At 48.9% G+C, this 14,331-nt stretch overlaps 7 protein-coding genes across 7 annotated transcripts; 3 read left to right on the plus strand and 4 right to left on the minus strand.

The window, feature by feature from the left end:
- Nucleotides 1-832: 832 nt before the first annotated feature.
- Nucleotides 833-1,987, plus strand: FPRO_14241 (uncharacterized protein; the record flags this gene model as incomplete). Its single annotated transcript, XM_031219244.1, has 3 exons — nt 833-1,059; nt 1,109-1,781; nt 1,832-1,987. The coding sequence occupies 3 exons, from the start codon at nt 833-835 to the stop codon at nt 1,985-1,987; spliced, it is 1,056 nt and encodes a 351-aa protein (XP_031085022.1).
- A 778-nt stretch (nt 1,988-2,765) lies between these two features.
- Nucleotides 2,766-4,057, plus strand: FPRO_14242 (uncharacterized protein; the record flags this gene model as incomplete). The annotated part of the gene is made up of 2 exons (XM_031219245.1): nt 2,766-2,828; nt 2,882-4,057. The coding sequence occupies 2 exons, from the start codon at nt 2,766-2,768 to the stop codon at nt 4,055-4,057; spliced, it is 1,239 nt and encodes a 412-aa protein (XP_031085023.1).
- A 468-nt stretch (nt 4,058-4,525) lies between these two features.
- Nucleotides 4,526-6,375, minus strand: FPRO_14243 (uncharacterized protein; the record flags this gene model as incomplete). Its single annotated transcript, XM_031219246.1, has 6 exons — nt 4,526-4,823; nt 4,876-5,261; nt 5,309-5,683; nt 5,732-6,060; nt 6,113-6,169; nt 6,219-6,375. 6 exons carry the CDS (start codon nt 6,373-6,375, stop codon nt 4,526-4,528), a joined length of 1,602 nt encoding a protein of 533 aa, XP_031085024.1.
- A 727-nt stretch (nt 6,376-7,102) lies between these two features.
- On the minus strand, nt 7,103-8,296 carry FPRO_14244 (uncharacterized protein; the record flags this gene model as incomplete). The annotated part of the gene is made up of 4 exons (XM_031219247.1): nt 7,103-7,238; nt 7,288-7,378; nt 7,432-7,763; nt 7,815-8,296. The coding sequence occupies 4 exons, from the start codon at nt 8,294-8,296 to the stop codon at nt 7,103-7,105; spliced, it is 1,041 nt and encodes a 346-aa protein (XP_031085025.1).
- Nucleotides 8,297-9,034: 738 nt separating this feature from the next.
- FPRO_14245 (uncharacterized protein) lies at nt 9,035-10,850 on the plus strand (the record flags this gene model as incomplete). Its single annotated transcript, XM_031219249.1, has 2 exons — nt 9,035-10,003; nt 10,053-10,850. The coding sequence occupies 2 exons, from the start codon at nt 9,035-9,037 to the stop codon at nt 10,848-10,850; spliced, it is 1,767 nt and encodes a 588-aa protein (XP_031085026.1).
- A 311-nt stretch (nt 10,851-11,161) lies between these two features.
- FPRO_14246 (uncharacterized protein) lies at nt 11,162-11,840 on the minus strand (the record flags this gene model as incomplete). Its single annotated transcript, XM_031219250.1, has 2 exons — nt 11,162-11,374; nt 11,421-11,840. 2 exons carry the CDS (start codon nt 11,838-11,840, stop codon nt 11,162-11,164), a joined length of 633 nt encoding a protein of 210 aa, XP_031085027.1.
- A 252-nt stretch (nt 11,841-12,092) lies between these two features.
- FPRO_14247 (uncharacterized protein) lies at nt 12,093-13,820 on the minus strand (the record flags this gene model as incomplete). The annotated part of the gene is made up of 1 exon (XM_031219251.1): nt 12,093-13,820. One exon carries the CDS (start codon nt 13,818-13,820, stop codon nt 12,093-12,095), a length of 1,728 nt encoding a protein of 575 aa, XP_031085028.1.
- Nucleotides 13,821-14,331: the final 511 nt, after the last annotated feature.

Genomic DNA, 14,331 nt, shown 5'->3' on the forward strand with positions numbered 1-14,331 from the left:
CCAAGGTAAACTAAAACCCTGATATCGTACTAAGATCGACTGGGTTCATAGAAATGTCTCTCTCATTTGCCTAGGAGCACTGAGCTATCTCATTGGGATATCTCCGTTGCCAGTGACAAGCTGAGGCTCTTCCTACCCTTGCGAAACGCCAATACGATATGAGTTTAACAGCGCCGTAACCACACGAATATGAGCTATAACACAAATATCTCTTATAATGTAGTTATAAAAAATTAGACAGTAGACTCATGGGCTTCATGTCAGTCAATTGCTTTTGTACTAGATAAGGCCAACTGGATAGAATGGGATGCAAAGCATCCAGGTATGCACAGTCAATTGCGACTTGCTTCAACGTCATGATCCGAAAACCAGACACTACAAGTAATTGAAGGTTCATTACCGCGGAGCCATGTCGCGTAATTTGAGCCGCTAGAGCCTCCTATGGGATTCTTGATCTGCCACCCGTTCACGGGTCTCGGCGCGGGAAGCAGTGTTCTAGCCCAATTGTGAGGCGAAATACGCCGTAAAGATGGTCAAATGATTAGTAGAGGACCGAGATGGAAGCCTCTCTGCACACTTTGCAGACTTGTCCGCTCGGTTGAACTCGGTTGGTTCGGTTCGGACATTCTATTCACTCGTTGCTGATCCTACATTACCCCAGATTTTAGTCTACGCACGAATGTTTTGAACGCTGTGGGGCCGAAGAGCCGCTTCTTCGAGCTGGTTATAAAGAGGAATGGGAATTTCGATCTACAACTTCAATCCAAGCCAACAGCTCACCACCGAAGCATCTGGTTCAGACTTTATCTCAAGGAAGTATCAGTTTTACAAGATGGCCCCTTCAGCAACAACCACAACCACCACCACTACTGAGGAGCACCCAACCCTCACCCTCCGCCCCGAGGGACTTGAGCGTATCGTCATTGACGGTAATAACAGACGGTACGGCGACTGGAGAGATGATCTCGTCCGTGATGGATACGCCGTTGTCAAGGGCGCTATTCCTAGGGAGCGAGCTCTGAGCTACGCCAACCGTATGTACGGTCTTATTGAGAGCTTGTAAGTAAATGACGTCCCCATTAACGACGTGCTTACTAACAATTCCCAGCGGGCTCGGATATAACCGAAACGACCCTTCAAGTGTTCACCCCGACAAGCTCCCCGTCATTAACGAGAAGGGTATGCTTCTGAACTACGGTGCGGCCCACGAGGACTTCGTCTGGGGAGTCCGATCCGAGCCTGGTGTTGTCGGAGCTTTCGAGAAGGCTCTTGGATCGGAGGATCTCATTGTTTCTTTCGATGCTATCAATTACGGCTTTGCCAACAGGGAGAACCTTCCTGAGAACAAGCCCTGGCCTCATCAAGATCAGGACCCCGATGTGCCTGGATTCCGCTGCCTCCAGGGACTCGTTAACCTTCTTCCCAACGGCCCCAATGACGGCGGTCTGATTGTCGCAAAGGGCGGCCACACCAAGAGCAAGCAGTTCCACGATGAGATCCGAGGTACTGAAGAGCGTATTCCTGCCTGGACTAAGGAGTGGTACGGATTCACGGACAAGGGAATGAAGTGGCTCGAGGAACACGGCTGCGAGTGGTACAAGGTTGAGGCTGAGCCAGGTGACCTGATCCTCTGGGATTCCCGAACCCCTCACTATAACATTCCTGTGAAGAGCCAACAGGACCGCTTCGCCATCTACACTTGCTTCATGCCTGTGTCTGAGGCGTCTCAAGAAGATCTCATTCGTAAGAAGGATGCATTTGAACGAAGGGTCGGCACAACAGTGAGTTTATGTCTGCCCCTCTACGTTGTTTTGAGCACTAACAAGTCTAGCACTGGCCCAACGCTCGCCATCTCGGCTCTAATGAGGCCAAGCGTAACGGCAAGCCTGATCATGTAGTACGCGACAGACCCCTGCACGAGCCCGTTCTGAACGAGAGGGCTTTCAAGTTGACGGGTATTCCTTATATCAAGGCAGAGGCTAGCTAGAGAGAAAGGACAGTGAGAGTGCTGAAAGGAATTTGTAGTTACTGTAGCATAAAGACATCAGAACGCATATGTTTTGCCAGAGATACAGCGCATGCTCTATGATGATCATCATTGTGATGAAGCTCCTAATGTAGAGTACCTAGGTATTTCGTTTTACATGGACTCATGACTATAAGAACGCCTCGGTTCATCTTCATCCCGCCAGTTACATGTGCGTGTATAGACGAGACTTGCATTGAGATGGGTTCATTGAGAGTGTTAATCCAGAGTAAATAACTTAATGGCAACTCTTGTGATGACGATTCTCACGTGCTGAGCTGCTTGGAAGAACTGACCACTAATCTCGAGAATGCATGCCTGGGTTTCGGATCAAGCTTGAGGCTTCAAGTCTGTCTGTCTGTCTAAAACTAGAAATACCGAATTCAGTAGCCGCGTTCACTCTTCATCTACGGCCACACGCGTCATATCAGTTCAATAGATCTGAACTTGTGTCAATGTTCCATGTTATCTTGTAAAGGATAAGCTTTGTTTAGTGAAGTGAGGGGTTGAGTGTACAGGCTAATCTCGGGTTGTGCTGCAACAGTTCCTTCGGTTCGATTCGGTTCGGACTCGGTTTGCTGCTCCGTTGATCTTCGGAACAAGCGATGCTACCGTACCTAGCGTGGCCCTTAATGAGACCCTTGGCATCACCGTATAAGATGCGATTGGTAAGATCAATATCATTGCTACTGGCACGAAGAAATTAAGTGCAATATCTCGATACCATACCAAATTCATCATGGGAAGCATGCCTGAGCTACATGTTGTGATTGTTGGTGGAGGCATTGCAGGTCTCGCAACTGTAAGTCTGACCGAATCTTAAAGGCCCTAAAAACCCTAGCTAACCCATCCCAGGCTTTTGCTCTAAGACACCCCAATAGACGCATTACTGTGCTTGAGCGCTCTCGTCTACTACGCGAGGTCGGCGCTTTAATCTCGCTACAGCCCAACGCAAGCAAGATCATCACCAAGTGGAAACTTGATCCCTTCCTTGAGAGTGCCGAGCCTCAAGCCGATCAGGGCTTCAGAATCTTTGATGCAGATGGAAATTTGGTGAGAGAACTGCCCTTCCAGAAGGGACAGTTCGGTGCCGAGCGAATGCTTTATCACAGACAAGATTTGCAAGCGGCTCTGGGAACTGCAGCAGCAAGCAAAGAGGCGTATGGCAATCCTGTAGATGTTCGCACAGGTTGTCAAGTCGCGAGTGTCGACTGTGATGAGGGCATTGTGACACTGGACTCGGGCGAGAAGATTCACGGCGACCTCATCATTGGCGCCGATGGTATTCATAGTGTTGTGAGAACTGCTGTGGTAGGCGAGAAGAGGAATGCTCTGCCGACTGGCACGTCAGCTTATCGAATGCTGATCCCAACTGAGAATCTGGAGGGGCTCTCTCTACCAAACCAACTCCTGGACCCCCGAGTGCCCAAGACAACCATGATCATGGGTTATGATCGAAGAGTGATTATGGGACCTGGTAGAAACAGCAAGCTCTATGGTATTGTTGCTTTGGTACCAGACGAAAAGCTTGCAGAGGAGAGCTCAGACAGCTGGGTAGCTCCTGGAAGCATTGAGAAGTTGTTAGAAGCTTATTCAGACTTCCCTCCGTGGCTCCACGATATCTTCAGAGCAGCTCCAGACATCGGCTTGTGGCAGCTCAGAGATATCGATCCTCTGCCACGTTGGGTAAAGGGTCGAACCATCCTGATTGGTGACGCTGCACATGCCATGCTTCCTACTCAAGGCCAAGGTGCATCACAGAGCATCGAGGATGCGGAGGCTGTCTGCGCGTTCTTGGCCAACGTCCAATCGAGGGACGAGGTCGGCACTGCTTTGGAAAGAGTCTTTGCTGCCAGATATGATAGAGCATCTCTGATCCAGAAGTTTAGCAGGGAGCAGGCGAAGCCAGCAACTGATGGGGTGAGTAAGAAGGTGAATCTTGATCCTGCTCAGTTTATGAGATACAATTGTGATTATAACGGAGCTGAGGACTGGGAAGAGCGTCAGAAGAATGGAACCGCCAACCCTTAACGACGTAAGTAGTTAGTAAGAGACCTAGTGATACCAATATTCTTTTTCACATTTGTCTAGACCTGTGAAATCTTGGCTTTGCAGTCATACATGCATTCATGGTCTTTCTCATATGAGGGGTTTTCAGTAACTGACACTGAAAAGTACGTGCATGTTTCAGTCGGGCACATCCCGAGAAGATAATTGCCATCGAGACCTTATACTCCTGGAAGTCAAGATAGTCTGTCAAGGTACTAATAGTCTTCTGTTATCTGATTTGATACTCTGTCAATACAAGAAATCTATTAACATGGTGCTTTCTGCCTTGTGGAGACATCACTTGGCTGAAAAGGCAACAAGAAACTGTTCTGACTGTATCATAATCATACTCATATTAACCACTAACTACTCCTCCAGTCGCTCAAAACAGTAACCGATGAAACAAGCACTACCGGTGAAACTTCGTATAAATCATCCTTACGGATAAGTTTACTCAGCCTTATCCTTGTCCACGCAGTACCTTCCAGTAATCTTTCGGATCTTCTTACCGAAGATGAAGACGAAGATGCCGAGGACACCAAAAGCGCCAGTCAAGCCACCAAAGACACCGAAAGCACCATCGTAACCGTTTTGCTCAATGAAGGGAGTGATTCCGTAGCTGACGCCAAATGACATGATACCACGAACAGCGCAGATAATGACCAGGAGGGGACCAGCTCGCTGAGGATAACTGTCCAGGAGATATGTGATAGCGACAATATTGGCGCCGACAAATGTGAAGTAGTAACTGTGAATGGTTAGAATTTGAAGTTTGTTTTTGAGAAAGGGGAGAAACTTACGCAGCGACCGCCCAGACATAGGTGAACCAGTGGTACTTCTCAGGATAGGTGGCACCAAGTCCGTACAAGACGGCAGTAAAGACACCAACGATAATGGGGAAAGCAAGAGGAATCAGACGAATCTCAGGCTCATGGATACCATTGCGTCGGTTCGCGAACCACTTGATGAGCTTGTCCGAGCCGAAACCGAAGCAAGGAAGTGCGACGAGCGAGGTGACGATTTGACCGGCATTGACATAGCTGGCAGATGATTGGGGCCAGTTGTAAGGAGGGGCGGTGACAATAGAGCCATAGGTCGTTCCAATGGCAATGTTAACACCAAGAGTAAGACCATTAAGGCAAAGGGCCCAGAGGACGTTGGGGAAAAGCATGAGGCTAAATGTTTGCTAGTACAAGTTAGAAAAGTCTGGGCCGTGAGTGACGAACAACTTACAGTAAAAATCTCAACAATCTTGTTCCACTCAGGCTTGCCAACCCAGAGTCTCATATCGGATCGGAATGTGCGAGGGGCAAAGTTGACATAGTCGAGTTCAGGGCGCACGGTGCAGACCTCAACAACGTTCTCATCATCGGAGCTACCGCCAGCTTGGTAGGCAGCCTTGGGACGGTAGTACTTGGTCTCGGGAACGAAGAAGAAGGCAAGGACGAGGGAGACACCGGAGAGGATAGCACCAAGACCATACCACCATTCGGGTGTGATGGCTTCGGCGATGGGCCCGGCAAAGATGACAAAGATAGCAGTCAGGATGGTCTGAATAGTCTGCTGAATCATCATGCAAGTACTTCTCTCATGAAGGAAGAAGATTTCCTATCCAGCCATTAGACTTTGTCAGGTCGTGAAAATAAAAGGTATTACCTGTGTGATCATGGGGACAAGAGCTTCACTCTGACCAGCCGAGAGTCCAAGGATGATGCGTCCAGCAAGGTGCCACTCATAAGTGGTTGCTCCTGCACAGAGACCAGCGCTGAGGATCATGATGATTGTCGCGGCGAGGAGAACGATTCGTCGGCCGACGGCGATACCGAGAGGCATGCCGATGAGGTTACCGATACCCATAAAGAGGGTGGGATAAGTCATGAGATGAGTAATATCGGCGTAGCCCTTGCCAGCGGCGGCATAGCCAGGGATGTAGAAGCCCAGGAGACCTCCGAATCCCGAGACCAATGCCAGACCGATTGTTGAGACTTGGGGTATGTGAGTTTTCGCTGCTGAGTGACGATCGAGGATTGTACGTACATAGGGAGATAACAATGAGAACGAGGGCCTTTTGCCACATCTTCATGTTCAAGGGATCTGACCTGTCAGCAATTGGCTGAGTCCTCAAAGAGGAGCATAGTCTTACCCTGAGGATCTGCGGTCGGTGTTGGGATGTAGATGGTCTTTCCTTCTACCAGTTTGACAGTTCCGCTGATCTCAATCTTCGACTTTGTGACCTGGATCACGTCGAGAGAATCTTTCGAGACGCTCTCGACATGATTGACATCGGACTTGGTATCCATGATGCTGGCCTTGGTAGTAGCTGTTCTCTGTTGTTGCGATGCAGAAGATGGTGGTGAAGAAGAATCCAACGAGGCTGCACCGCCAGACTTTATAGAGAAACGGACGAGGCCAAGAGATAACAAAACAAGACAGGAGGTGAAGTCCTTGCGCGCAATCTCATGGTCTTGGCTAGTGCTACTCCCCGCAAACCTTGTTTCCCCGCATGGGACCACATCCCGATATCTCGGTACGATTAGTGCGGTTTGTGATGATTTAGGCTAGAGGCATCACGAACCGAGCTGCTACCCCGGATCATACCCCGGATTATGGTGTTGCTACCGAACCGGATCCAGACTCTTGAGAGTCCCCCATGCCAAGTTCTGGGCAGACTTGGCCTATCATGAACTATTGATTCGAAATATCATGAAGAAGTTCTTATTCGGGCTTTTGCGTAAGCAGAACTCGAACTGAAAACCTTGCCTTTTCCTGCCCAAGATTCCACCGAATTTGTTTGCAAGGATGATCCGAAGGATCAACAACCAATATTCTCAACTCATAGGCCTACTTTCAAGGTTGAATCGATCTTTAGAAGAATAAGAATTGTAACTGTTCAGATTACATTCGCTGCAGTCACGATAAAGGAAAACTGTTTGCATGTAGAACAAAATGTATTGCGAAAAGTCTTAAATACTGTAACAAGATAATCTAGGCTATCATTCTTCCTCAGAACCCATTCCCAATTTTCCATCATTCATCGTAAGACTTGACACCTGCCAATCGAAGTATCTGATCTGTTCTTTCCGGCTTCTCAAATGGTTCTGTACGGTACTTGGGGCAGATCTCGCCATTCCTCATAGGCTTCTCCTGCGCGATGCGGATGTTGCTAGAAACGAGTTAGCAACGAACAACGAAAAGACTGATGAACTACTAACCAATGAGGCCAGTGAGTTGTCCCCATGCTATTTTCGAAGCAATAGGCCTTGGCCTTCAGAGCTTCTTCTGTTGCGAACTTTCGTGGTGTCACTTTGAGGTTTGAGTTAGTTAGGTTTGGGGCCAACTTGGAGCACGCAACTTACTGCAGATGTACTGAACGTGTCGGATTTGATCGCCTTCAGGGAATCGAGCATAATGCATGGTACGAGAGTCCCAGAGAACAAAGTCACCGGGCTCCATGTCTACCTTGTACATAGTGCAGCCTCGCTCCTCAAACCACTTGACGTCCTTCTCGCTGAAGATGAACAAGTCCATATACTTGATCTCAGGAGGAGGAGCATCCTCATGATCGGCAGGCTCGCGCTTTTGAGCAAAGAACTCGTTGAAAAGCTTAGAAGAACCCTTCATGAGCATGAGACCACCGTCCTTGGGGCCGTTGGGGGCAAAGTTCAGGAGACCCTGCACAGCTTGCATGCTTTAGGCTCGGGTTAGTAAAAAGTTGGGGTAATTCGGAAGGATTACTTACCCCTTGCGCTCGGGGTTTTGATCGCAGTGAGGCCAAGGGCTCCAAGTGATATCCGTGCGGTTAGGCAGGGAAACATTGAGACCGTCAAAAGAGCACAATAGCTCCTTGGTTCCCCAGAGCTTCTCGAAGATCTCAACGACCTTGGGCTCGGTGCGTGCTTCCCAGGCCATTTTCTCGTGGGTAGCGCCATATCCATAGTACATACCTCCCTTGAAGGAGACAGGAAGATGATCCGCGTTCCAAGTGCTGGGGTCCTTCTCATCGAAACCAAGCTCAAACTTCTTGAGCCACTCAATCTGCTTGTCGCAGTAGTATTGAGCTTTCTCTTTGCTGATGACATTCTTGATCAGAACACAGCCTGTCTTGTGAAACTCATCTCTCCAATCGCCGTAGACGGCATTGGGGTCGAACTCGACGAGATCCTTGGTCTCGAAGCGAGCAGCGACAGTCTGCTCCATCTGCATTGTAGTAGTGGTAGACATGATGGATTGTGATTTGAATGATAAAATGAAGTGAAGATGGAAGTGTGATGTTTGATGATGAAGCGCTAAGAATGGATTGAGGCTGAAGGGTTCCTTAGTTATATCTCTGATCCGGGGACTCAGAACGCGGAGATCTGGGGTAATGAGGGCTTTCTCGGTTCGGAATCATCTTTTGCTGACTGACGAAGCGAAAGGCTAATTGTGTTTCACTAATTTTCGGTCCGGCCTATTTCGTTTCGGTTCGGATTTGGAGACTTCTCCTCATTGCAGTCTCGACCTCGGATATTAACTCAGATGACCGTTGCAAAAGTCACTTGATAAGGGAAAACAGTTCGTCTAGCGCGGGGTCTACAGGGTCCAGCCAGCGGAAGAACCAATAGTAAGACAGGGAATAAGGATGATGATATCCGCCTGGGGTTGCATGATCAACCGCATTGCGTCTCCGCGATCTTCCCCTCAATCTCCCCGTGGGGTCTTTTAGTCCGACCCGAACCATGCGGATCCAGAAGTCAGTGAGTTAGACCCTCAACTCCGCAGTGAATCTTGAGATAATTATTGAAGGTGAAGAGAGCTTAAAGATACGCTTCATTCTCTTGTCAACAACAACCAGGCAAATACCTTGTCAATTCTAACCATTGTATTCATCCAGACCCTCTTTGCACAAATTATCACAAAGAACCTTTCTGTTACTTCTTAATCATCCATTTCCCCTCACTTTCCAGCTTCTCTGTCACCAACATGCCGCCTCCTGTTCAGGTTGCCTACAAGCCTCTCAACAAGCCTGAGGTTGGCGACAATGGCTATGTTGAACCCACTCCAGGAAAGTCTGAAGTGCTGAAGAAGGGCTCCAGACCCTTCGACGCGAGACCTCTTGACTCTGATGTCCGCATTGATCACGATGTTGAAATTGTTGTCCGTGATGGCTGCCGCCTCTACGTCGATATTTATCGCCCGACGGGTTCTGAAAAGGTTCCTGTCATAATCTCCTGGTCTCCTTATGGAAAGAAGTACTCGGCCATTGACATGATCTTCAATGTGTGCACATGGGCCTGCTGTCTGACAAAAGACGACGTCAGTGGACTGGAGAAGTTCGAAGGTCTTGACCCTGCTTGGTGGGTAAACCAGGGCTATGCAATTGCGCATGTTGATGCCCGCGGAGCCGGTAACAGCGACGGCGACGCGTGCTGTATGGGTGCACAAGAAGCCGAGGACGCTCACGATGTCATCGAGGGTCTTGCTAAGCTTCCTTGGTGCAACGGTAGCGTCGGCATGGCTGGCAACTCATACCTGGCCATTATGCAATGGCAGGCTGCTGCACAGAACCCCCCTTCGTTAAAGGCAATTGCGCCTTGGGAGGGATCCGGAGATATCTTCCGCGAGCAGTTCTGCCGAGGAGGCTGGTTCACTATGAGCAACTTCGATCTTATCACGACTCTTGTTATCAAAGGTCAGCATGGCGTTGAGGACTTTGCAGAAATGTATCGCAGAAGCCCTCAGGCTAATGCTTATTGGAACGATAAGCGTGTGGATTTCTCCAAGATCAACATTCCGGTTTTTATCACAGGCTCCGATCTCAGCCAGATTCACACCATGGGTGCTGTGCGAGGCTGGATGGAGCTGGCAAGTGACAAGAAATGGATCAAGTGGTGTGGACATCAGGAGTGGTTTGAGCTTTACTCGGTGAAGGAAAGCTACCCCGAGCTCAAGGTTAGTACTTTTGTTCTAAGCTAGATGAAAACTGCTGACATCGCCATAGAAATACTTCGACAAGTACCTCAAGGGTATCGACAACGACTGGGAAGAGACACCCCGAGTGCGCTGGACAACTCTCCAGTTTGACGAAGGAAAGGTCAAGAGTAACATTGAGCTTCCTGACTTCCCTGTCCCCGATACCGACTATCGCTCATTCTACCTGGGAGACAACGATGCACTTCTAGATAGTGCACCATCTTCAGGTATCAAGACCTACAACTCTGAAGATCGCTGGTCCATCGCCAAGTTCCGATACACTTTCCATAAGCACACAAGAATCATCGGAATGCCCAAAGCGGAGCTATACATGAGCTGTGATGATTTAGACGACATGGTTGTCTTTGTACAAGTTCGCAAGTTAGACAAGAACGGCAAGGAGTTGAGCCATTTACAGTTCCCCATTGAGAAGACTCCCGTGGAGTCGGTTGATGCAATGGACGAGAAGGATCGCTCGAGTCTGACATTACACAACGGCGCTATGGGTATTCTGCGAGCGTCGCAACGGAAGATCGATGAGAAGCGGTCGATACATCCTCAGTTCCCCTTCCATCCTCACGATGAGGTGCAGAAGATTCCCAAGGGCGAAGTGGTCAAACTCGACATTGGTATCTGGTGTATGGGAGTGGACTACGAGGAGGGCCAGACCCTTCAGGTGGATATCTTGGGACAGTACCCTGGTTTCACTGAAGTTGCTGCGTTCTCCAAGCCAAGGCCGGACAGCGAGAAGAACAAGGGACAGCACAAGATTCATTATGGCGGAGATTATCCTAGCAAGGTTATCATTCCAATTGTGAACGTTTAAAGGTGGGCAGGCTACGAGATAGAGCTTTAATTATATATCATCAATCTTACTGAGCATACCATAATTCTCAAGTTTATCAGGCTTTGGATTTTGGGTTACATAAACTTAGTCAAGAGAGGCAGGAATTTCTATGATCTATTCTTCCTTGCGATCGTGGGGAACAATATCTAAGAGCCTTTTTCTTTGCCCTTGCCATCAGCCTTGTACGAGGCCATGAAGCGTTTAACTTTACTCTAAAGACTTGGAAAGTGAGGCTCCTATAGTAGGCCATAAAGAGAGCGTCCCTATCTAATCAGAGGAGCGGGGCGTCGCTAGACGGCAAAGGGGTCCGATTTTGGATCGGTGTTGCGGACATACTCAGAGCCGTCTGCAGTGTCATCTGCGATCTCCTGTCCATACTGCTCTGCAATGAAAGCGTAGATCATGTCAATACCAGCTGAGATACCAGATGATGTCCAGATATTGCCATCGACGACCCATCTTGCCTTTCGCACCCACTTGACATTAGGTCCTTGCGTCTCAGCCTACCAATGGTTAGAAACAAAACATGTCGGCATCGGTACAACATACCCAGTCAAAGGATCTCTTATTCGAAGTTGCTTCCTTTCCATCAAGTAGACCCGACTGGGCTACGATGGCACTGCCAGTGCAGACCGTTAGAAGGAACTTGAGTTTAGGGTACCTCTCCTTGACAAATTCCCGAACTCTTTTCACATTTTCTGGATTTCGTGAGCCTCTCCCGCCAGGTACGAGCAGAACTTCAATATCTTCCGGCGCATTATCATAAGTATGAGTTGGGACAACACTTTGTCCGATACGGCCGGGCGAGTCATCTTCTAACGTAGACACAGGATTGAGATCCGTATGTAGGAGCGAGAGTTCGAGAGGTTGTCGCTTGGACGTGAAATTTAGGACGTCCAAAGGCCCAAACACATCCAGGGCTTGGAACCCTGGAAACAATGCGACGGCATACTTGGTAGGAGGAGGCATGCTTCAGAATAAATTCAAGTTGCAATCAGAGGACCGTTGGCTTATTGTAAGAGTCGGAACTATGGTGACAGTGAGGGGTAAGCAACTCACCGTGAGCGATTTGTCAGCATCGAGAATGAGTCAATTAAAATCCGATGTCAGGCTGATATCTGACTGTATTGCCAGATTGATATGTACATTGGATTGATTGCTATAGAAACACGCCGCACTTGGTGCAACTTCTACCATACTTCCCTCCAGCGACAGACAACCTTAGACGACCCGACCCTTGGTCTGCTTGATGTTGATGATGTTGATGTTCTTCCACATGACGACCCCGAGAATTCCAAGGGACCAGACGGCGGTGCCAGCAATGAACAAGTATTTGTGTGCATCGCCATAGGCATGTTGAATTGCCAGCCGAGTCGGTGACCCAACGGGGTACGATAGTTGGGTTACAAGGTCCATCGCAATCATGGGCAGATTGGGGAGATCCTCTTCAGGGAGATACTCTGCAAGCTTTTTGGGAAGAATATCCTGCCAGATAGCAGATGACACAGTCAAACCAACGGCCGATCCAATGCTGGCACACATGGAGACCAGCGCGATAGACACGGCAAAATACTGCTGCTCTTGGACAGCAGCAAGAATGGCGATCTCGGCAGTAATCATGATGGCGCCGCTCCCAAAGGCGATGAATATTTGAGACATGGCAATATAGCCAATACTCTGGTCAGGGTGCCGGAAATAGATCATGAGGCCAGATCCAAGTATAGATAGTGGAAGTGCCACGTAGAGTGTGACAGCCTTGAAGTTCCCAGTGTAAGACATCGCCATGCCGACAAAGATGGCGAAAAGAAAGCCACCAACGGTATATGTCGATACCACATAGCTAGCATGTGTGACACTGAGGTTGTTAACGACCTGAAGGATGGAGCTGAAGTACATGCCCCAACACATGTAACTGAAGAAGAGAGTGAATGAGAGCAGACAAGCACCAGCAACTGTGCGATCCTGAAGAAATCTCCAGGGGATGAAGGAAACTTTGGCGAAGAACTTTTCCCAGATACCGAAGAAGATCAGAAGGAGGATTCCGAAAACAAAGAAGCAAATGATCATAGTTGAGCCAAACCCTTTAGCTTGCAAGGCGTAGAGATTGAATGGTAGGAGGAAAAGGGCAACTCCGGCAGAGAGGCTGAGAAGACCAACAACGTCAAACTCACGAATGTAGTAAGAAAAACCCTGTGATTCTCGTTTTGGGAGGATGCCTTGCTTCTTGGCTCTCAGGTAATGATGCATGAAAAGACCGAACAGGGGAATGGTGACACCTGGAACAAGGATACTCTCCATGCCGAAGGCCCATCTCCAACCCGCGCCGTTCAAGAATGCCGTAGAGATTGGACCACCCAGCCAGGCTGTAATGATACTGGGAGAGCCACAAATGGACTGGATAAGACCTCGATGCCGAAGAGAGGTAGTATCAGCGATAAAGACGCTGAGACTGTAGCCAACTCCATTGATGCCGACAGTGTAAAAGACCTGAGACGCAGCATACGCTTCAACATTGTTGCAGGCGGCCGACATGATAAGTCCAAGAGTTGCAAGAGTAGCGCAGAACAAGAAGCCTTGAGGTCGGCCGAAGATGTCGAGAGTCTTTGCGATACTCAGATTGGTGACACCTCCAATGACAGAGCTCAGAACGCTGGTAGTCGGCGTGAGAGAGTGCATTGCAAAGGCGGATGTAACATATGGGATCAAAGCGCTGCTGATACCTGAGACAAGACCTTGGACGAAGTAGACGAGCCAGATGAGGACGAAGGCGACCATCAGCGCGGTTCTGGACCACGAGAGGGTGACGGCCTCGATGTTCTGTACGCCATGTTGGAAGTTGGCGTCTACCACGTCATTCACGGGACTTTCTGTGTCTCTTTCAAGGTCATCGTGGGGATCGTCGTGGACTTGGTGCAGCCCTTTCATATCGGAATCGACCGTGGAGGACATGATGGGGGTGGGGGGAGGGAACAGTCGCCAACTGTGCCAAGGCTACTCGAAGATGGGGTAAGAGATTGAGATTGAACAAATACAAACTGGGCAGGTTTGGTGGATGATTGAGGAGAGAAAGGCAGCCGTGATGGAAAGGAAAAGATCGGAGGTAGGAGTGCAAAACCGCGACTTCACATTTAAAGGACCGATGGTATTGTTGCCACGGCAAAAAGACTACAGTAGAAGCAAATCTAGAACAAATACCTTCTCATTCTTACTACCCTGTATCAAGAGAGTCGATTGACCAAATAACCCTTACCTGGTGCTGAGTTACTGGTATCAACATCATGCTGATGCCCACCAATCAAGATTTAGCTCAAATTCTCTCAAATCACCAACACAGCGACAATTTCGTTCCAGCCATCTGCTGTCGTATCCACACAACCCTTGTAGATCCGTGCTATCGTGTCGCCAAGCCTTGATAGCTAATTGTCTAGATTATCGTGGCATGCGATGGGATGAAGCTTGC

Source organism: Fusarium proliferatum, assembly GCF_900067095.1.
Source record: "Fusarium proliferatum ET1 genome assembly, contig: FPRO_scaffold008, whole genome shotgun sequence".
In the NCBI taxonomy this organism is placed as follows: domain Eukaryota; kingdom Fungi; phylum Ascomycota; class Sordariomycetes; order Hypocreales; family Nectriaceae; genus Fusarium; species Fusarium proliferatum.